Source organism: Hemitrygon akajei, chromosome 12, assembly GCF_048418815.1.
Source record: "Hemitrygon akajei chromosome 12, sHemAka1.3, whole genome shotgun sequence".
In the NCBI taxonomy this organism is placed as follows: Eukaryota; Metazoa; Chordata; class Chondrichthyes; order Myliobatiformes; family Dasyatidae; genus Hemitrygon; species Hemitrygon akajei.
In genome coordinates this window covers 99,888,802-99,913,179 of record NC_133135.1, presented here as the reverse complement: position 1 = coordinate 99,913,179, position 24,378 = coordinate 99,888,802, and the positions used below count along the sequence as shown (strand labels likewise).

General features: G+C 46.2%; 1 protein-coding gene across 1 annotated transcript in view; it reads left to right on the top strand.

The window, feature by feature from the left end:
* Positions 1 to 307: 307 nt before the first annotated feature.
* LOC140737325 (latent-transforming growth factor beta-binding protein 1-like) overlaps positions 308 to 24,378 on the top strand; it is a 234,097-nt gene continuing 210,026 nt past the window's right edge. Inside the window, exons 1-2 of the mRNA XM_073063756.1 lie at positions 308 to 702; positions 7,455 to 7,525. Coding sequence (XP_072919857.1) covers positions 509 to 702; positions 7,455 to 7,525 — 265 coding nt within the window. The 5' untranslated portion in view covers positions 308 to 508. The remainder of the gene's footprint in view (positions 703 to 7,454; positions 7,526 to 24,378) is intronic.

The following is a 24,378-nucleotide window of genomic DNA, read 5'->3' as shown; positions in this document are numbered from 1 at the left end:
CTCTCTCAATCTCTTCCTCCTTTCCCTCTCTCCTCCCCCTCTCCCCACTCCCTTTCTCTCCATCTCTCTGTCTTTCCCACTCTCCCTCTTTCCCATTGCCCCACTCCTCCTCTCCATCTCTTCCCCCTCTCTCCAATGCTCCGCCCATTCACCATTCTTGTCCTCTGATTGGAGTGGAGTCAGAGCCCTACGTCAGGATTCAGCTGATTGGTCAGAAGTTTAATTTCACAAAAGGAGGCTCATTCATTCACAAAAAAAAATCAAAGGAAAAGTGCGGGAGATAAAGTGGGGGGGGGGGGGCGAGCAGTCGAGACAGACAGACATGCAGACACAGAGAGGGGAGTGAGGGCTAGACGGGTATTCGGACACAGTGAGGGGACTGCAGGACAGACAGACTCACAGAGGAGTGAGGGACAGACAGGTACACAGACACAGTGAAGGGAGCGGGGTTCAGACAGACACACAGGCACAGTGAGGGGAGTGCGATCCCGGCCGGAGCCGGGGGTGAATGTCTGCGGATCCGAGGTCAGGGCTCGGTTCTGCTCGCTGTATCTCTCCGGAGAAGATGCGGCAGATCCGTTGCTCAGAGGCTGTGGCTCTGGGCTGCTGCCTGATCCTCGCGTTCCTTCCCCGGCAGGCGAAGCCCGGAGTCCCCGGAACCCCCCGATCTGCTCCGGGAAGAGGGCTGGTACGGGCGGCGAGGTGAGCGGAGTAGAACAGCCTGCGCATCTGTCTGACTGTAACCTGTTTGTCTGTGCCATCTCGTCGGTGAAGTCCATCCGTCTGTCTGTAATTTTTGTGTGGATCCCTGTCTACAATTTAAAACTGTTAGTTGGTTGTTAAGCACACTTTACCGATATTCAGTTCAATATTCTTATTTAAATGTCTAAGTTGTTTTTAAATCGCGTCGTTTGGAATGTTAGTTTTGTTTATCGTGACAATACTTGGAATGCAATCTACGGGAAGATCTCACATCTGAGCATGAATCCCGGAGTTCCTGGATTTTGGTTACAATGTGATTTTGGGATTTGGCTTTTAGCTTTTTACATTGTCAGGAAGACTTTAAACCGCTCTTTCACGATTTTCCTTAAGACAGTCACTTCAGCAAAACCTCCCGTCTGGTGGAAAAACTGTGAGATTTAAACTCACAATTCCCCTCCTATCCCTCAGTTCTCGGTGTGTGGTTTCGGGAATGCCGGAGGAGGGTGAATCAGTAATCACCATCCAGGAGAATACAGTAACTATTAGGGACTGCATTGCCCTGGTTTGTATAATCTGTGCAGTAACAATTCAGGTCTGATTAGGGAGAGAGGGAGAACCTGTGGGCTGCCGAATCCCGGATGAACTGCGATAGTCTTTGGGGTAACTGCGAGGTCTGTGTCTTTGCTATCGCTTAGCTCACGCTTGTGCTCGGTAGCAGGTGTGCATTTTGTTTTGCCGGTGGGGGGAGGGAGGAGCTGTGGGGGAGGAACATTGCGGTTCTCAAGTTTAACTGTCATTCATTTTTTGGGGCTCTTCTCTGTTTTCGTGTATGTTTTGCGAAGGAAAAGCATTTCAGGATGTATATTGTATGTATTTCTGACATTAATTTGAACCTTTGAACTGGTCTCTATAATCCGGTCAGTAACAATTCAGGGTTGCATTGTCCTTGACTGTACAGTACGGGCAGTAACAATTCAGAAGTGGGTTGTCCTTGTCTGTATAATCCAGGAAGTAAATTTTTGGGGCTGCTGTGTCCTGCTCTGTATAATCTGGGCAGTAAAAATTCGGGGATTAATTGTCCTGGTCTGTATAATCCAGGCTGTAATAATCTGCTCACAAACGAGAAAGTCTGCAGATGTTGCAAATCCAAGTGACAAACAGAAAATGCTGGAGGGACTCAGCAAGCCAGGCAGCATCATGGAAAAGAGTACAGTCGACGTTTCAGCAGGACTGTATCCTGTACATTAACAATTTGGGACTGCATTGTCCTGGTCTGTATCAACAAGGCAGTAACAATTCGTTGTTGAATCGCTCTGGTCTGTATTTTCCAGGCCGCAACAATTCGACACAGCATTGTCTTGGTCTGCATAACACAAGCTAAAACATCCTGGTCAGTAGAATCCGGGCAGTATCAATCTGGAACTGTATTTTCTTGATCAACATAATCGAGACAATAACAATTTGAACTTGCATTGCCCTGGTCTGTATAATTGGGGCATGAACAATTCAGGACTGCATTGTTCTGACCTTTATAATACGCACAGTAACAATCTGGGACTGCATTGTCATGCTGTGCATAATTGAGGCAGTGACAAATAGGGGCGTCCTTGTCCTGTTCTGTATAATATAATAATAACAATTAGGAGCTGCATTGTTCTGGTCTGTATAATCTGGACAGTAACAATTCTGTGCTGCGTTTTTCTCCTCCATATAATCCAGAAAGCAACAATTCATGAATGTGTTGTCTTGAGCTGTATAATGCAAGACTGCATCCTCCTGCTCAGCACAATCGGGGCAGTAACAATTCGGGTCTGCGTTGTTTTGGTCTGCATATTCCAGGCAGTAACATTTCGCTGCTGCTTTGTCCTGTGCTGTATAATGTGGCCTGAAACAATTGGATACTGCATTGTCCGGGTCGGTACCAATGAGTCAGTAACAATTTGGGGCTGCATTGTTCTGGTCCGTATAATCCAGGCCGTATCAATTAGAGACTGCATTGTCCTGGTCTCTGTAATCCTTGCAGTAACAATTTGGAACTGCATTGGCCTGGTCTGTGTAATTGGGAAGTAACAATTTGGGACTGTATTGTACTGATCTGAATATTCCAGACAGTAACAAGTCTGGGCTGCATTGTCCAGGTTTGTATAATCCAGGAAGTAACAAATCTAGTAGCATTTACCTCACCTGTATAATCTGGGCAGTAACAATAGGGAACTGCATTGTACTGCTGTGTAATCAAGGCAGTAACAATTTGGGGCTGAATAATCCTGATGTGGAAAATCCGGGATGTAACAATTCAGGATTGCATTATCCTGATCTGTGTCATCCAGGCAGTAACAATTTGAAACTGCATTCTCCTGAGGTCTCTATGAATCTGATAGCAACAATTTGCTGCTGCATTGTCCTGGTCGGGTCTGTACAATCCAGGCAGCAACAATTCTTGGTTACATTGTCCTGGTCTTTAAAATCTGGGCAGTAACAAATCGGGGCTGCATTGTACTGATCTGTATAACCCAGCTGGTAATAATTGGGACTGAACTGCCTTGGCCTGTATCAACCCGTCAGTAACAATTCGGGTATACATTGCCCTGGTCTGTATCATCTGGACAGTAACAATTTAAAAACTGCATTGTATTGGTCTGTATAATCCGGGTAGTAACAATTTGGGGCTCCATTGTACTATTCGGTATAATCTAGCAGCAACATTTAGGGGATTTATATTATTCTGGTCTGCATAATCCAGGTGGTAACAATTGTGGGCTACATTGTCTTAGCCTGTATAATTCAGGCAGAAGCAGTTTGGAACTGTATTTTTGTGGTCTGTATCAACCAGGCAGTAACAATTCCTGGCTGTTTTGTCCTGGTCTGTATAATCCAGGTAGCAAAATTTGAGACAGCATTTCCCCAGTCAGAATAAACCAGGCTGCAATAATTCAGGGCTGAATTGTCCTCATCTGTCTCATGGAGGCAGTAACAATTCAGGGCTGCATTGTCCTGGTCTTTACAACACTGACAATAACAACTAAGGATTGCATTGTCTGGGTCTGCATAATCCACACAGTAACAATTTGGGGTTGCATTATCCTGGTCTGTACATCTGGCAGTAACAGTCAGCAGCGACATTGTCTGGGTCTGCATAATCCATGCAGTAACAATTCGGGACTGCATTGTCCTGATCTGTTGCAACAAGGCGCAAGTCGTAGCTGAACAGTTCAAAACAATCCAGGCAGCAACAATTCTACACAGCATTGTCTTGGTCTGCATAACCCAGGCAAAGACAATTTGTGGCTGAATGCTCCTGGTCTGTATAATCTGGTCAGTAACAATTCGGGACTGCATTATCCTGGTCTGCATAATTGGTACAGTAATAACCAGGATCTGCATTACCTTGGTCTGTATGGTCTGGGCAGTAATAAGTTGGGACTACATTGTCAAGGTCTGTATAAACCAGGCAGCAAAAATTCTTGGCTGCTTTGTTCTAGTCTTTAAAATCTGGGCAGTAAGAATTTGGGACTACATTGTACTGGTCTGTATAATCTGGACAGTATTAATTCAGGGCTGCATTATCCAAGCTACATAAACCTGGCAGTAGCAATTTGCCGCTGCATTGTACTAGTCTGTATAATCCGGGCAGTAACAATTCAGGGCTGCATTGTACTAGTCTGTATAATCTGGACAGTAACAATTTGGGGCTGTATTGTCCTGGTCCATATAATCCAGGCAGCAACAGTTAGAGAATGGTTTCTCCTGATCTAGATAATCCAGGCCGTAATAATTTGGGACTGCATTGCCCTGGTCTGCAACAATTTGGGACTGCATTGTCCAGATCTGTATAAACCAGACAGTAACAATTTGCTGCTGCATTGTCCTGGTCTGTATATTGCAGCCAGTAACAATGCGGGGCTGCATTGTCTTCCTGGGATGTTTAATTGGGGTAATAAAAATTCTGGACTGCATTGTTCTGGACTGTACCACCCTCGAAGTAACAAATCAAGGCTGTGTTGTCCTGATCTGCATAATTCAGGCAGTAACAATTCAGGACTGCATTGTCCTGGTCCGTATAATTCTGGCAGTAACAAATGAAGTCTATAGTGTCCTGGTCAATATAATCCCTGCAATAATAATTTGGGGCTGCCTTGTCTAGGTCTATACAATGCCAGCAACGATCATTTGGGGCTGCGTTGTCCAGGTCTATACAATGCCAGCAACGATCATTTGGGGCTGCGTTGTCCAGGTCTATATAAACCAGGCAATAACAATTTGGAACTGCATTGTAAGGTCTGTGTCATCATGACAGTAACAATTCTGGGCTGCATTGTCCAGGTCTATATAACAGGGGCAATAACAATTCGAGTCGGAATTGTTCTGTGTCATCATGACAGTAACAATTCTGGGCTGTATAATCCAGGCAATATCAATTCCGGTCTGAGTTGCCCTGCTGTGTATAATCCTGCCAGTAACAATCCAGTCTTGCCATCTTCAGAAGTTTTCTGATGACTCTGCCATAGTTGGATGCATCAGCAAGGGAGATGAGGCTGTGTACAGGGTGACGGTGGGAAACTTTGTCACATGGTGTGAGCAGAATCATCTGCAGCTTAATGTGAAAAAGACTAAGGAGCTGGTGGTGGACCTGAGGAGGGCTAAGGCACTGGTGACCCCTGTTTCCATCCAAGGGGTCAGTGTGGACATGGTGGAGGATTACAAATACCTGGGGATACGAATGGACAATAAACTGGACTGGTCAAAGAACACTGAGGCTGTCTACAAGAAGGGTCAGAGCAGTCTCTATTTCCTGAGGAGACTGAAGTCCTCTAACATCTGCCGGACAATGCTGAGGATGTTCTACGAGTCTGTGGTGGCCAGTGCTATCTTGTTTGTTGTTGTGTGCTGGGGCAGCAGGCTGAGGGTAGCAGACACCAACAGAATCAACAAACTTATTCGTAAGGCCAGTGATGTTGTGGGGGTGGAACTGGACTCTCTGACGGTGGAGTCTGAAAAGAGGATGCTGTCCAAGTTGCATGCCATCTTGGACAATGACTCCCATCCACTCCATAATGTACTGGTTAGGCACAGGAGTACATTCAGCCAGAGACTCATTCCACCGAGATGTAACACTGAGCGTCATAGGAAGTAATTCCTACCTGTGGCTATCAAACTTTACAACTCCTCCCTTGGAGTGTCAGACAACCTGAGCCAATAGGCTGGTCCTGGACTTATTTCCACTTGGCATGATTAACTTATTATTTAATTATTTATGGTTTTATATTGCTATATTTCTTCACTATTCTTGATTGGTGCGGCTGTAATGAAACCCAATTTTCCTCAGGATCAATAAAGTATGTCTGTCTGTCTGTCTGTCTGGCATTGTTCTGGTCTGCATCAACTAGGAAGTAACAATTCCATGCTGCATTGTCCTGCTCCATATAATCCAGGCAGCACCACTTCAAGACTGTGTTGTCCTAATCTGTATAATCCAGGCAGCGATAATTTGGGAGTGCATTGTCCTGGTCTGTATAATCTACGCAGTAACAATTTGGGGCTGCGTTTTCTTGGCCAGTACAATCCTGGTAGAACCACTACGGGGCTGCAGTACCCTGCTCTATATAATCCAGTCAGTACCAATTTGGGGCTGATTTATTCTGGTCTGCATAATACAAGCAGTAACAATTCCGGACTGCATTGTCCCCGTCTGTATACAATTTGAGACTGTGTTTTCCTGGACTGTATAATCCAGGCAGTAACAATTCGGCCTGCATTGTCCTGGTCTGTACAGTCCACACAGTAACAATTCAGCCTGCATTGTCCTAGTCGATATAGCCCAGGTAGTAACAATTCGGCCTGCATTGTCCTGGTAAGTATAGTCCGGGCAGTAACAATTCGGCCTGCATTGTCCTGGTAAGTATAGTCCAGGCAGTAACAATTCGGCCTGCATTGTCCTGGTAAGTATAGCCCAGGCAGTAACAATTCAGCCTGCATTGTCCTAGTCTATATAGCCCAGGCAGTAACAATTCGGCCTGCAGTGTCCTGGTAAGTATAGTCCAGGCAGTAACAATTCAGCCTGCATTGTCCTAGTCTATATAGCCCAGGCAGTAACAATTCGGCCTGCATTGTCCTGGTCTGTACAGTCCAGGCAGTAAATTGCCCTCTGAGGGTTGAATCAGGTGATGGCTGTGTGATGCAGCTCGAAGGGCCGTAAGAGCCTGTTCCATGCTGTATTGCAATAATAAATAAATAAATAAATAAACATGCTGGGTCTCTGTCCAGTTGCTTACAAGCACTCCTTGTGTGAGGAACACTAGCAAGGGAGCCTGATCAAGATTTTCAGCAACTGGTCAGTGCTTCAGATTCATCTCTGCACCATCTCATGTGCCAGTTCCCCTTTACTCCTCTGCCTCCATCTGCCCTGCCTCTCCCCTACACCTGCCTATCCTCTCCCCCGACACCCTTCTGTCCCTACCCTCCCCATCTTCCCCTCTGCCTCTCCTTCTCTCCTCCCCTCCCTCTTCCACCTTCCACACCGCTCCTTCTCCCCCTGCCTCCCTATCTCCCCTCCCCTTCTCTCTCTCGCTCCTCCCCCTCCCCTCCTTTTCCTCCCTTTCCCTCCCCTCTCCTCTCCTCTCTCTTCTCCCCAACTCCTCTGTTGTTCTATCTCTCTTTCTGTCTTTCCCCCTCCCCCTTCCCCGCACCCCCGTGACCCCTCTCGAGGCTCTCGTTTGCTCTCATTCTAACACCATGCTTGTATGTTTTGACAGAGTGAAGGTGTGTGGTGCTGCGTGCTGCAGAGGATGGGCATCTGGGCCACAGGCCAGAAGGTGCACGAAACGTAAGTACCCTTTAAAGCGTTGACCGTTGGCTGGGGAAGGATCCAGTCAGGTAGGCTGCTCAGGCTATTCAAAGTTCAATGTAAATTTATTATCAGTATATCTCACCACAGACAACTATGGGGTTCATTTTCTTGCAGGCATACTCAGCAAATATATAGAATAAGAACGATAACAGAACCAATCAAAGACTGCCCAATTAGGGCATTCAAACAGGGTGCAAAAGACAACGACTTGTGTAAATACAGAAGTATGAAATAATAATATTAATATATAAGCAATAAATGTCAGGAACATGAGATGAAGAGTCCTTGAAAGTGAGTTCATTGGTTGTTGGAACATTTCAATAATGAGGCAGGTGGAGTTCAGTGAAATTATTCCATTTGGTTCAAGAGACTGATGGTTGAGGGGGTAATAATTGTTCCTGAACCTGGTGGTATGGGTCCTGAGGCTCCTGTACCTTCTTCCCAATGGCAACAGCGAGAAGAAAGCGTGACCAGGGTAATGGAGGTCCCTGATAATGGATGATGCTTTCCTACAATTTCATTACCTATAGACATGCTCAATGGTTGGGAGAGCTTTATTCATGATGGACTGGGCTGTATTCATTACTTTTTGAAGGATTTTCCATTCAAAGGCTTTCCTGTTTCCATACCAGGCAGAACCCTCTCCACTACATCTATAGAAGTTCGTCAAAGTTGTAGATGTCATGCAAATATCTACTAACTCCTAACAAAGTAGAGGTAATCAAGTCAAGTCACTTCTATTGTCATTTCGACCATAACTGCTGGTACAGTGCATAGTAAAAATGAGACAACGTTTTTCAGGACCATGGTGTTACATGACACAGTACAAAAACTAGACTGAACTATGTAAAAAAAAACAACACAGAGAACAAGAACAACCACACTAGACTACAGACTTACCCAGGACTGCATAAAGTGCACAAGACAGTGCAGGCATTACAATGAATAATAAAACGGACAATAGGGCAGTAAGGTGTCAGTCCAGGCTCTGGGTATTGAGAAGTCTGATAGCTTGGGGGAAGAAACTGTTACATAATCTGGTCGTGAGAGCCCAAATGCTTTGGTGCCTTTTCCCAGATGGCAGGAGGGAGAAGAGTTTGTATGAGGGGTGCGTGGGGTCCTTCATAATGCTGTTTGCTTTGTGGATGCAGCGTGTAGTGTAAATGTCCGTGATGGCGGGAAGAGAGACCCCGATGATCTTCTCAGCTGACCTCACTATCCGCTGCAGGGTCTTGCGATCTGGGATGGTGCAATTTCCGAATCAGGCAGTGATGCAGCTGCTCAGGATGCTCTCAATACAACCCCTGTAGAATGTGATGAGGATGGGGGGTGGGAGATGGACTTTCCTCAGCCTTCGCAGAAAGTAGAGATGCTGCTGGGCTTTCTTTGCTATGGAGTTGATGTTGAGGGACCAGGTGAAATTCTCCACCAGATGAACACCAAGAAATTTGGTGCTCTTAACGATCTCTACTGAGGAGCCGTCAATGTTCAGCGGGGAGTGGTTGCTCCGTGCCCTCCTGAAGTCAACAACCATCTCTTTTGTTTTGTTCACATTAAGAGACAGGTTGTTGGCTCTGCACCAGTCTGTTCGCCGCTGCACCTCCTCTCTGTAAGCTGACTCGTCGTTCTTGCTGATGAGACCCACCACGGTCGTGTCATCGGCGAACTTGATGATATGGTTCGAGCTGTGTGTTGCAGCACAGTTGTGGGTCAGCAGAGTGAACAGAGTGAATACTGTGCTTTCTTCACAATTGCATTTATGTGCTGGGCCCAGAACAGGTCTTCCAAGATAATAACACCTGTTCAGACATTCAGACCCTCTCCTTCATTTCTGTGTTCTACACCAGTTCCCTTCCTGCTTCATCCTCTATCAGCAGTTTGTTCTCATCCTTTCTGCCTTGTGTGTTTGTGCAGCTTCCCCTTAAACACATCTCTGCTGTTCCCATCAACGACTCCCAAAGGGAACAAATTCACATAGTGTCCTGAATTTCCAAGATTATTCATTAGGTACTCTTTGATATTTATTGTCCCTGTTCCAATCCCCCCAGAAGTGAAAAACCTTCTCTATATTCACCCTGTTGAAGTCTTTCATAATATTAAAATATTTTCAGTTGTTCAGTCCTCAGTCATGGCTTAAGGATGTGGAATGTTACCTGTCCCATGAGTTTCTCATGAGCATGATGTAATTGTCTCGTGATATTGGTATGGTGTAATTGTCTTGTGATAGAGGAGTGATGGGATGTCATCTGATGGCATGTTCCAGTCGGTATAAAAGGGGAGAGCGTAGCTTGTTGCATTGTTGTCTTGTTGGGGAGTCACAGTCGGTGGTTACGTAATCGTAGAAGAAGAGAGAGAGAGAGAGAGAGAGAGGGGGAGGGAGAGGAAGGGGGGAGGAGAGAGAGGGAGAAGGGGGAGGGGAGAGAGAGAGAGAGAAGGGAAGGAGAGAGAGAGAGAGAGAGAGAGAGAGAGAGATTGCCAACTTCATACAAACCCAAAGAATTGGGTAGAAATCAACTGCATTCTGTGTGTCTCGAAGTGATTGATGTGAATTGTGGCACACACTTTTGGTTAACCCCTGCAAAGTCTCGGGTGTGTGGTGACCACCTCCAGCGAAAGGTCAGTTACTTTGAGAAATCTTATTCTTCAGGATTTCTTCGGAAAAGGCACTTCTTGGCTTGGACCTGCGTCAACAGTTTCGTCTTTTCTTCAAGAATTGATCATCGTTGGTTCAGGAAGTCTCTCCTCTCACTTACTTTACGAATCATATGGACTTCTTAAACTACCACTTTAAGATCTGTGAAGAATTGCCTCTAAATTCGACTGTTTGGTAACTATAGACACTTAACACTGTTAAGTTCTGTTTAAGTTAGTTATCAAACAGTTTTTGAGTAGAGGTTAATAAATTTTGTTGTTTCTTTATAAAAAACCCGACTCAATTTACATATCTTTTGCTGCTGGTGCATAACAGGTACTCAATGGAGTTTTGTGCCCAGTTATGGATTCCACATTTCAACTGCAAGAAGAAGGGATTTTTTTTGTAATAGTTCCAGCAATGAGGGATTTCAGTTGGGTGGTGAGACTGAAGATTGAAAAAGATTCCATGATTCAAAATACATTTATTATCAAAGTATGTATGCAGTATGCAACCCTGAGATTTGTCTTCCCCACAGACAGTCACAAAACAAAGAAACACCCTGGGGCCCGCCCAAAGAAAAACATCAAATCCCCAACACACAATACAAAGAACAAATCACACAAGCAACAAAAATGCAAACAAAAAAAACACAGAATGCGGAACATCAAACCATCATTGAAACAGCCCAACAATGTTCAGTTTAGTTCATTCTAGTGCTGTCATCCTTTGACTGCAGGCCGTAGAGCCAGTCTGTCCTGATCAAAATCGCACAAAATAGCAACAAATAAAGAAGTTACCATAAACAAGAGACACATATAACATGAACTGTGGAGTCCAATCCACAAACAGTTGATTGAATCTTGCCCACGACCCAAGGCTGCAACACCATCCTCTGACAGCGGCGGGTGAGAGCGAGAGACGGGGCACATACAGGACCCTTCCTCCAGGAGTAGCAAGCAAGAGGGAGTGAGAGACCAGTCAAACGCAGACACCTTGCTCCGACAGCACCGAGCGAAAGGATCAGATTGACTGGTCAAACGCAGGCAGGTGGCAGGTGGCATTGAACACCTGCTCTTGCCCTCGTTGATTTCTCTGAGATTGCAGAGGAGTTTGCCAGGTGATCAAAATCATGAGGCGTCTCGTTGGAAGGGTTGAGAATGAGAATCACAGAATCAAAGCAATCAGCAGTGGAACCAGATGGTTACATGGGAAAATATTTTCAATGCAGAACGTGAGTTGGATTTGGAATGCACTGGCCAAGCGGGGATGGCGGGGAGTCGAGACAGATTATTCGCATTGTTCACAGGGGAGGGAGGTAGGCAGTGGAATGAGTACAATTGTTTTAGCAGTCAGGTCCCATCGCCCCCTGTCTGTGCAATAACCTCTCGCTGATTCTGCACCATCTACTAATCATAATTGTCAATCTGCACACGGTTTGAGTTTCTGATTCACAGCTACATCGAGACATTTAGAATTTTCCGCTCCAGCTTTACAGCTTTGCCCCTGGTAATACTGAAATAGCATTAAATTTTTGAATCAGAATCAGGTTTATTGGCAGTGATGTCTGACATTAAATGTGTTGCTTTGTGGCAGCAGGACAGGGAAATACATAAAATGTATTACAGGTTAGAAATAGCTTAGCATTTGAGAAGGTTCAAACAGGATTCATGAAAACAATTCCAGGATTGATGGCTTGTCACATTAGGAGCATTTGATGGCTCTGAGCCTGTATTCAGAAGATTGAGGAGTGACCTCGCTGGAACCTATCGAATGGTGAAAAGCCTCAGTAGAGTGGATGTGGAGGGGATTGTTCTTATTGTGGGGGAGTCTAGGACCAGAGGACACAGCCTCGGAATAAAGGGGCATCCATTTAGAACAGAGGTGAGAAGGAATTTCTTTAGCCAGAGAGTGGTGAATTTGTAGGGTTTGTTGCCAGTTGGCAGTGGAGGGCAGGTCACTGGATGCACTTAAGGTGGAGATTGATAGGTTTGTGATCAGTCTTGTTGTGAAGGGTTATGGGGAGAAGGCAGGAGAATGGTACAGCCATGATGGAAAGACAGAGCAGACTCGATGGGCTGAATGGCACAATTCTGCTCCTTTTTCTTATACTCATATGGTCCATAAATAGTACAAAAGAGTATTAGTGAGATAGTGTTTATGGACTCTACCAAATCTGATAACAGTGAAAAAAGCTCTTCCTAAAACATTAAGTGTGAGCCTTCAGGTTCCTGATCCTCCTCCCTAACTGCAGTAATAAGAAGAGGGCATGTCCTGGTTGGCGAAGGTCCTAACAATAAATGCAGCTTAGTTGAGGCAGTGCGTTTTGAAGATCTCCTGAATGATGGGGACGGCTGTGCCTGTACTGGACCAGGATGGGTCTGCAACCTCTGCAGCTTCTTGCAAACTTGCTCCTTGGAGGCTCCATAAAGTGATGCAACCTTAGAATTCTCTCCACAGTCTTCCATCGGTCAGGGTCGACCAAGGATATTGAGCCCTAGCTGTCTAGATACACAAGCCAGGGCAGTGCAATATGGAGAGCAAGCTGCTGCCCATGTAGCAGGCACCCCCTCTCCACACATCTGATGAACCAGAAGGAAACCGATACAGTTAGGTACCAGCAGCGTTGTGAGAGTTGCCAGTCAGTGTTGAACTCACAGGACTGTCTAAGGGGCTCCAGCTCCAGATTTCTCCCTCCGGGTTTACTTCCTAATGGGTATAAGCCACAAGACAGCAGAGGCTTGAGATCAGAGTCTTCCTTCTCCTAGATGAGCTGTCAACCCCATCTGCCCAAAGTGACTGGTATTAAGGCACCAGTAACCTGCCTTTGTCCCTTTCTGGACTTAGTTTTGTCAGTGGCTATTTGAGACGCATGCCATTGGGATCATTTAATAGGAATTGGGAGCTTATCCCCACTATCACCCCTGGCTATGACAACATTAGTCCCCACTATCACCCCTGGCTATGACAACATTAGCCCCCACTATCACCCCTGGCTATGACAACATTAGTCCCCACTATCACCCCTGGCTATGACAACATTAGCCCCCACTATCACTCCTGGCTATGACAACACCAGGCCCCACTATCACCCCTGGCGATGACAACATTAGTCCCCACTATCACCCCTGGCTATGACAACATTAGCCCCCACTATCACTCCTGGCTATGACAACACCAGGCCCCACTATCACTCCTGGCTATGACAACATTAGCCCCCACTATCACCCCTGGCTATGACAACATTAGTCCCCACTATCACCCCTGGCTATGACAACATTAGCCCCCACTATCACTCCTGGCTATGACAACACCAGGCCCCACTATCACTCCTGGCTATGACAACATTAGTCCCCACTATCACTCCTGGCTATGACAACATTAGTCCCCACTATCACCCCTGGCTATGACAACATTAGTCCCCACTATCACCCCTGGCTATGACAACATTAGTCCCCACTATCACTCCTGGCTATGACAACATTAGTCCCCACTATCACCCCTGGCTATGACAACATTAGCCCCCACTATCACTCCTGGCTATGACAACATTAGTCCCCACTATCACTCCTGGCTATGACAACATTAGTCCCCACTATCACCCCTGGCTATGACAACATTAGTCCCCACTATCACTCCTGGCTATGACAACATTAGTCCCCACTATCACCCCTGGCTATGACAACATTAGCCCCCACTATCACCCCTGGCTATGACAACATTAGTCCCCACTATCACTCCTGGCTATGACAACACCAGGCCCCACTATCACCCCTGGCTATGACAACAATAGCCCCCACTATCACCCCTGGCTATGACAACATTAGTCCCCACTATCACCCCTGGCTATGACAACATTACCCCCCACTATCACTCCTGGCTATGACAACATTAGCCCCCACTATCACTCCTGGCTATGACAACACCAGGCCCCACTATCACCCCTGGCTATGACAACATTAGCCCCCACTATCACCCCTGGCTATAACAACATTAGTCCCCACTATCACTCCTGGCTATGACAACATTAGTCCCCACTATCACCCCTGGCTATGACAACACCAGGCCCCACTATCACCCCTGGCTATGACAACAATAGCCCCCACTATCACCCCTGGCTATGACAACATTAGTCCCCACTATCACTCCTGGCTATGACAACATTAGCCCCCACTATCACCCCTGGCTATGACAACATTAGTCCCCACTATCACCCCTGGCTATGACAACATTAGTCCCCACTATCACCCCTGGCTATGACAACACCAGGCCCCACTATCACCCCTGGCTATGACAACATTAGCCCCCACTATCACCCCTGGCTATGACAACATTAGTCCCCACTATCACCCCTGGCTATGACAACATTAGCCCCCACTATCACCCCTGGCTATGACAACATTAGTCCCCACTATCACTCCTGGCTATGACAACACCAGGCCCCACTATCACCCCTGGCTATGACAACATTAGCCCCCACTATCACCCCTGGCTATGACAACACCAGGCCCCACTATCACCCCTGGCTATGACAACATTAGTCCCCACTATCACCCCTGGCTATGACAACACCAGGCCCCACTATCACCCCTGGCTATGACAACATTAGCCCCCACTATCACCCCTGGCTATGACAACATTAGTCCCCACTATCACCCCTGGCTATGACAACATTAGTCCCCACTATCACCCCTGGCTATGACAACACCAGGCCCCACTATCACCCCTGGCTATGACAACATTAGCCCCCACTATCACCCCTGGCTATGACAACATTAGTCCCCACTATCACCCCTGGCTATGACAACATTAGCCCCCACTATCACCCCTGGCTATGACAACATTAGTCCCCACTATCACCCCTGGCTATGACAACATTAGCCCCCACTATCACCCCTGGCTATAACAACATTAGTCCCCACTATCACCCCTGGCTATGACAACATTAGTCCCCACTATCACTCCTGGCTATGACAACAATAGCCCCCACTATCACCCCTGGCTATGACAACATTAGTCCCCACTATCACCCCTGGCTATGACAACATTACCCCCCACTATCACTCCTGGCTATGACAACATTAGCCCCCACTATCACTCCTGGCTATGACAACACCAGGCCCCACTATCACCCCTGGCTATGACAACATTAGCCCCCACTATCACCCCTGGCTATAACAACATTAGTCCCCACTATCACTCCTGGCTATGACAACATTAGTCCCCACTATCACCCCTGGCTATGACAACACCAGGCCCCACTATCACCCCTGGCTATGACAACAATAGCCCCCACTATCACCCCTGGCTATGACAACATTAGTCCCCACTATCACTCCTGGCTATGACAACATTAGCCCCCACTATCACCCCTGGCTATGACAACATTAGTCCCCACTATCACCCCTGGCTATGACAACACCAGGCCCCACTATCACCCCTGGCTATGACAACATTAGCCCCCACTATCACCCCTGGCTATGACAACATTAGTCCCCACTATCACCCCTGGCTATGACAACATTAGTCCCCACTATCACTCCTGGCTATGACAACATTAGTCCCCACTATCACCCCTGGCTATGACAACATTAGCCCCCACTATCACTCCTGGCTATGACAACATTAGTCCCCACTATCACTCCTGGCTATGACAACATTAGTCCCCACTATCACCCCTGGCTATGACAACATTAGTCCCCACTATCACTCCTGGCTATGACAACATTAGTCCCCACTATCACCCCTGGCTATGACAACATTAGCCCCCACTATCACCCCTGGCTATGACAACATTAGTCCCCACTATCACTCCTGGCTATGACAACACCAGGCCCCACTATCACCCCTGGCTATGACAACAATAGCCCCCACTATCACCCCTGGCTATGACAACATTAGTCCCCACTATCACTCCTGGCTATGACAACAATAGCCCCCACTATCACCCCTGGCTATGACAACATTAGTCCCCACTATCACCCCTGGCTATGACAACATTACCCCCCACTATCACTCCTGGCTATGACAACATTAGCCCCCACTATCACTCCTGGCTATGACAACACCAGGCCCCACTATCACCCCTGGCTATGACAACATTAGCCCCCACTATCACCCCTGGCTATAACAACATTAGTCCCCACTATCACTCCTGGCTATGACAACATTAGTCCCCACTATCACCCCTGGCTATGACAACACCAGGCCCCACTATCACCCCTGGCTATGACAACAATAGCCCCCACTATCACCCCTGGCTATGACAACATTAGTCCCCACTATCACTCCTGGCTATGACAACATTAGCCCCCACTATCACCCCTGGCTATGACAACATTAGTCCCCACTATCACCCCTGGCTATGACAACACCAGGCCCCACTATCACCCCTGGCTATGACAACATTAGCCCCCACTATCACCCCTGGCTATGACAACATTAGTCCCCACTATCACCCCTGGCTATGACAACATTAGTCCCCACTATCACTCCTGGCTATGACAACATTAGTCCCCACTATCACCCCTGGCTATGACAACATTAGCCCCCACTATCACTCCTGGCTATGACAACATTAGTCCCCACTATCACTCCTGGCTATGACAACATTAGTCCCCACTATCACCCCTGGCTATGACAACATTAGTCCCCACTATCACTCCTGGCTATGACAACATTAGTCCCCACTATCACCCCTGGCTATGACAACATTAGCCCCCACTATCACCCCTGGCTATGACAACATTAGTCCCCACTATCACTCCTGGCTATGACAACACCAGGCCCCACTATCACCCCTGGCTATGACAACAATAGCCCCCACTATCACCCCTGGCTATGACAACATTAGTCCCCACTATCACTCCTGGCTATGACAACAATAGCCCCCACTATCACCCCTGGCTATGACAACATTAGTCCCCACTATCACCCCTGGCTATGACAACATTACCCCCCACTATCACTCCTGGCTATGACAACATTAGCCCCCACTATCACTCCTGGCTATGACAACACCAGGCCCCACTATCACCCCTGGCTATGACAACATTAGCCCCCACTATCACCCCTGGCTATAACAACATTAGTCCCCACTATCACTCCTGGCTATGACAACATTAGTCCCCACTATCACCCCTGGCTATGACAACACCAGGCCCCACTATCACCCCTGGCTATGACAACAATAGCCCCCACTATCACCCCTGGCTATGACAACATTAGTCCCCACTATCACTCCTGGCTATGACAACATTAGCCCCCACTATCACCCCTGGCTATGACAACATTAGTCCCCACTATCACCCCTGGCTATGACAACACCAGGCCCCACTATCACCCCTGGCTATGACAACAATAGCCCCCACTATCACCCCTGGCTATGACAACATTAGCCCCCACTATCACCCCTGGCTATGACAACATTAGCCCCCACTATCACTCCTGGCTATGACAACATTAGTCCCCACTATCACTCCTGGCTATGACAACAATAGTCCCCACTATCACCCCTGGCTATGACAACAATAGCCCCCACTATCACCCCTGGCTGTGACAACATTAGTCCCCACTATCACCCCTGGCTATGACAACATTAGTCCCCACTATCACTCCTGGCTATGACAACATTAGTCCCCACTATCACCCCTGGTTATGACAACATTACCCCCCACTATCACTCCTGGCTATGACAACATTAGCCCCCACTATCACCCCTGGCTATGACAACATTACCCCCCCACTATCACTCCTGGCTATGATAACATTAAGGAATCACTCTCCACATCTGTAGAAATTTGGTAGAATTTTTGGTGGCATCTGAAATCTCCTCAAATCAGATTCAGATTCAGTATATTGTCATTTATAACCACAAATACAATGCAGTTAAAAAATGAGACGGCGTTCTCCGGAATGATATCACGAAAAAAGCACAAAACAGACCACACAAGAAAAACCACATAACGTTTGGTAATCCCCAATCCAGAGTCCGGAGAGGCTGCTGCGAATGGATATCGCGCTACTGTCTTAGCACATTCCCCGGAAAGGAACTACAAACCCATCAGACAAACCTAAAGCTACAAGACCTACACAAACCCACATAGTTACATATAGTTACAGTTAACATACAGTTTCAACAGTGCAGATAATACCATAATTGATAAAAGACTAACTGACAAAGACCACATAATTATAACACATAGTTTCAACAGTGCGAAGCAATACCGTAATCTGATAAAGAGCAGTCCATGCACGGTTTAAAAGAAAGTCTCTAAGTCCCGACAGCCCATCATCTCATTCAGATGGTAGAAGGAAGAAAAACTGTTCCTGCCACAAACCTCCAATGCCGCAGTTTGCCGATACAGCACTTTGGGAGCTCTGACCACAGTCAACTCCAAGTCCGTCCGAAATCTTCAAGCCTCCAACACTGAGCACCATCTCTGCTGAGCGCTTCGACCCCGGCACCAGCCGCCAAACAACAGGCAAAGCCAAGGATTCGGGGCCTTCCTCCCGGAGATTTTTCCAATCATACAGTGGCAGCGAAACAGGCATTTCAAAAGTTTCACTACGTAATGTCTAATTACATAGTCACTGGCATGCAACGCTTCATTATTCATAACATAATCTAATAGAAATGTGAACTACTGTCAGGGAGTGCCCAGGTCTATCAGCCTTCATGGTGGACTGCTTTCTTCCCTTGACCACTGGGGAGAGTCCTGTGGTGAACACCTGTGTTGGCCTTGCCATCTGGTACCCTGATGTGTTGTTACCTCTGTCATTTGAAGCCACAAAATTCTTTGGTATTGTTTTATTTACTCTTTAACAAAGACAAAATTGTGTGGGTTTTCAAATGCTAGAACATATTTTATTTACAGATTTACAGAATGGTTTCAGCTCAACCACATTTTACTTGGGGCCTTCACCTTCGCCCCACCAAGAACATGGGTGTTCCATTCACCAATGTCACTTCCTGTTCTGGGTGAACCACCTGCAATGTCCACTGGGAACTGAAGTTCTTTATTATGTACTCACATAATACACATCTTCCTCCTTTAAAGAAAATAAACTCAATAGTATGTCCTCATAAACCTGTAAGACACAATAATGTTTTCTAGCAAAAACATTTACATTAACTTAAATTGTAATGAGCAAATACTGTCCTTTATTCACCCAGCCACTCTCAATCTGTCTCTGGGGTGGCTTAATGATCCCTCTGAACTGCTTTTTGTTTCCACAGATGTCTTGCTTGCATTAATACCAGTGTCCATTTGAGAACTCTGATCTACATGTTCATTTCTTTCACATACTTCTGCCAAAATCCTCCATCTCTGTTCCATCTCTGTTCTTGTTCTTGCTGTGTGACCATAGTTCACCCCACTTGCCTCACAATGGAGCCCTGGACTACATACATGTGATCAGTGTGACTCTGCACAAGTTCCAACTGAGTCTGTCTCAATTCACAGGTCTCATTCTGTTGGCTGTGTATCTGAGATAGCAACTCCTCCTGTTGGTTTATTTTGAACTAGTGCCTTTGTTCTAACCTTGGGGATTGCGCATTCTCCCCATCTTCCTTTTTATTTTTCCTTTTCAACTTTGGAGAGAATTGTGGAGGTAATTCTGATCTCCAGTCTTTAACTGCAAGTCAATGAGAGTCAGATTTTGAACCAAAGCTGCATGATGTGGAAGCAGGACTGGTGACCACTCATCATGCTCACTCTGTTCAACACTGGCATCCTGACTGTCATGCTGGTGTAGTTGGTTTGGATGTCTATGGAAATTGAAGTTCTTGTGCTTCTCTTGCATAACTTCTCTATATCTCTCAAGGATGCTGTTATGAGTTTTTCAAGTTATATCAGGCAAATGTCCAAGCCCCTCAAAAACATCTGCGTACTCTTTTTTAAATGTTGCCTGGTCGTCTTTGGTCTGTGAAGCCACAATGAAACCTCCTTCTACCAGGAGCCTTTTGCATGCACTCAGACCTAATATTGGCAATACTCTCTTATCTACAATCAGTAGCTGTGCCTTTAGGTGCTGTCCTTTGTGCTTGAAGGTCACTATACAGCCTCCTTTTATTGGAACATTCTCTCCAGTATAGCCTGTCACTTTTAATTTCACTGGGTAAATCTTGCTCTTTACTTCAAGAGTCCTGTAATCATCCATGGATAACAGATTTACCTGGGCTCCGGTGTCAAGCTTGAATGGAATTACTGTCTCATTCACAGTTACTGGAACAATCCATTCTGTTTTACCAGCACCAGCAGTCTACAGAGAATCTACAAAAGCTTCCTCAATTTCCTCAGCAACAATGTGCACCCCCCTCTTGGTAGCCCTAGCTTTGTAGCACTTTGCAAAATGATTCTTCTTCCCTCAATTATTGCGGGACTTCCCATAAGCAGGACACATCTTTAAGATGTACCACGTTTGCTGCACTTACAGATTGAGCCTGTCTCTTTGCTATGTTGTTGATTTTGGAAATGCTTTGTGCTCTGACCCTCTGTTTTCACAGCATGCACTGTTGTTTCCGCTCTGTGCAGTTCCTTGGCTCGTGCTTGTGTAGTTTCCGCTGCCCTACACATATGCTCAGCCTTTTCCAGCGTCAGATCTTTTTCACGTTCTCTGAGTCCATTATCTGAGATTTTGCACACTATTCTGTCTTTAACTAGTGAGTATCTCAAATCTCCAAACTCACAGGACTTACTCAGTGTGAGAAGCTCAGAAAAGTATTGGTCAAAGCTAACACTTTGTTTCTGTTCACAGGAAAAGAACTTCTTCCTCTCAAATGTGATGTTTTAACTTGGGACAAAATACTTCTCAAATTTTGTCATCAGAGCATCCAATTTAACGTCTGTCTCATCAGTTTGAAAGCCATTGTAGATGTCCAAAACATCTTCGCCAATTATGTGTAGAAAGATAGATGCTTTCAGTTTTTCCTCTGCACCTTTGGCGCTGCTTGATGCTAAATATATATTGAACTGCAGTTTGAAGCATTTCCAATTATCAGTTAGGTTGCTAGTAAACTGCTTAGATTATCCATAACAGAATTTTTCTGTGCTTCTCTCACTGAATCCCTTGGTCAACTTCGAGACAGCATCCTCTCTCAGGCAACTCCTCTCTGTCAGAACCTAGAGCCTCGTTCTTACTCGCTCGCAGTATTCAGCTGCGCTTCAGGTTTAGACCTCATACCGACTTCTGCCATGATGTTATGTTTTTGCTTTAACAAAGACAAACTTGCTTGGGTTTTCAAACACTGGAACATATTTTACTTAGCGATTTACAGAATGGCTTCAGCGTGACCACATTTTACCCAAGACCTTCAGCCCAGCAGGAGTGTACGTGTGTGCGTGTCTCCTGTTCACCAATGTCACTTCCTGTTCCGGATGAACCATCTGCATTGCATACTGGGCAATGAAATTCTTTATGATGTACACACATAATAACACAGGTGTCATGAACCAGCTCAGCGTTTTAGGAACGGCTTCTTCCCCTGCACCATCAGATCTCTGAACACTTCCATAGATTATTTGGCTTTTTGCATTATTTATTTATTTTTCATATATTTCTTAGTGTGACCTATAGTGACCTATAAGTATTACACTATACTGCTGCTTCAGAATGACAAATTTCATGGCACATTTCACTGATAATAAATCTGATTCGGACCAACATATAAATTAGTTGGTGGACAACACCAGTGCTCCTCTTCTCTTCTGATGCTGGACAACAGCATGTACGTTATTGCTGATGATCTAATGAGGGGAAATCTCCGTACTCACCTCAGGGATCACGAGCATAAGATTCAGATTCACTTGTTTATCACATACAGCGAAATGCATCATTTGCATTAACAGCCAACACAACTAACGAAGAGCCTGCAAGCGTCACCACACGTCCTGGTGCCAGTGTAGCTTGCCCACATGCTCAGCAGAACAACACAGAACACAACAACAGCAAAATATTCCCTGTCCCCCACTCACCCTCCCTCGCACATGGACTCTCATTAACCCCAGGACAGGCCCATGGACCTCCAATCTCCAGACCTTGTCCGTTGGTCATCCTTGCTTTTTCTTCTTTCTCTTTTTTTATTTCTCTACAACTCTCTTTCTCTATTTTTATTTCTCTCCCTCTCTCTCTCTCTCTCTCTCCCTCTCTCTCTCTCTCCCTCTCTCTCTCTCTCTCTTCCAGCCCTTCAAGCCACACTGCCCAGCAATACCCTGATTTAATCCTACTCTAGTCACGAGGCAATTTACAATGACAAATGTCTTTGGACAGTGGGAGGAAACCGGAGCACCCGGAGTCATAGGGAGAAGATACAAGCTCCTTACAGGCAGCGGTGGGAACTGAACCGGAGTTGCTGGTACTGCAAAGTGTTGTGTGAACCATGACACTAAAGTGCTGCCTCAAGACCGGAAAGTATGAATCTTGCACTGAACCTTGGAGAGTCTGCGACAAACAGACACTATGGTAAATCGAATGCACTAAACCTAATGCCCAGAGTAGAAAAAGTAAAGGTTAATTTTAATTAACAACTGGAAACTTTGTACAGATTTCACCTGGCCCCACTCTGTGTGTGGTGTTAAGTACACATGCCCAGTTCGGAAGAGCGAACCTTCCTATCTTGACTTCTAGGCAAGCTGGAACTGAACTTTGCTCTCCATCAAGGTCACGGTTCAGGCTTTGTGTTATTTTTAAAGTTCAAAGCTCAAAGTACATTTATTATCAAAAGTATGTATACATTATACAACCCTGAGATTTGTCTCCTTACAGGCAGCCATGAAACAAAAGAATCCAATAGAAACTAAAGAGGACCATCAAACACCCAGTGTGCAGAGAGAGAGGAATAAAACAAATCATGCAAACAATAAAAGCAAGCCAACAGCATTCTGAACTGAAGTTCACAAAGCCGGCCGGGCATCAATGCAGCCGATCTGGATAAGATATAGGAGCAGAATTAGGCCTTTCTCCCCATCAAGTCTACTCTGGCATTTCATCATGGCCAATCCATTTTCCCTCTCAGCCCCAACCTCCTGCCTTCTCTCAGTATCCCTACAGGCCTTGACCAATCAAGACTAGGGTTCAATTCTGCCACTGTCCGCGCTTAATAGGCGGGTTGCTGGGTGGCGTGGCTCATTGGGCTGGAGGGGGCTGTTCCGCGATGTACCTCGAAATAAATGATGCCATATTGAACAACACCACCACCCAATTTACAGAAGTTCCCTTATCAACACAGAGCCAGTGTGACAGTGTCTCAGTCTCCTATGTTTGAGCTCGTTCCTAGCCTGGCCAGCCTCTCCCTGTAACTCATGATCATCTATTGCTGACCCGTGTCATCACCCTGACACTTCGTAGAACACAGAACAGTGCCCGCACAGTACAGGTCCTTCGACCCACCATGCTGTGCTATCACGTTAACCTACTCTAGGATCAAGCTATCCCTTCCTTCCCGCATAACCTTTTTCATCCATGCGCCTACCTAAGAGGCTCCTAAATGGCCCTAATGCATCTGTCTCTACCACCACCCCTAGACAAGACCTGCATCGCGTGGTGAAGGCGGCCCAGCGAATTGTCAGGATGGAGCTCCCAGGACTAGACACCATCTATTCCAGCAGTCTCAGGAGGAGAGCAATCAGCATAACCAGAGACACCACACACCCTGGCCACTCCCTGTTTGACCCGCTGCCATCCACCAAAAGGTTCAGGACACTAAAAACCAGAACAAATAGACTGAGGAACAGCTTCTACCCCAGAGCTGTGGCCTCCATCACACCACTCCCACAGAACAATGACTGAAACTGTGAGCACACACAAGGACTCAAATACTTGCACTAACGGCACTTTGTGCATTACTGTGACATTCTGGTGCTGCGGCAACTTATTTTCTGCTACTTATCTATTTAATAGTTTATCTATCACTGTCTTGTTTTTATCTTCCGCTTTGTTTGATTGCCTGAGAGGAAGCCAAACAGAGTTTCATTGTACCTATGTATAATGACAATAAAGATAATTCAATTCAATTCAATTCAAGCATGTTCCATGTCCTTTTACTCTCTACCCTTTAAAATCTACCTCTGACATCTTCCGCATGCATCCTCCAATTACTTTATAATTATGCCCTCTTGTATTAGTCACTTCCACCCTGGGAAACATCTCTGGCAGTCCACTTGATCTGTGCCTCTTATCAAGTCACCGCTCATCCTCC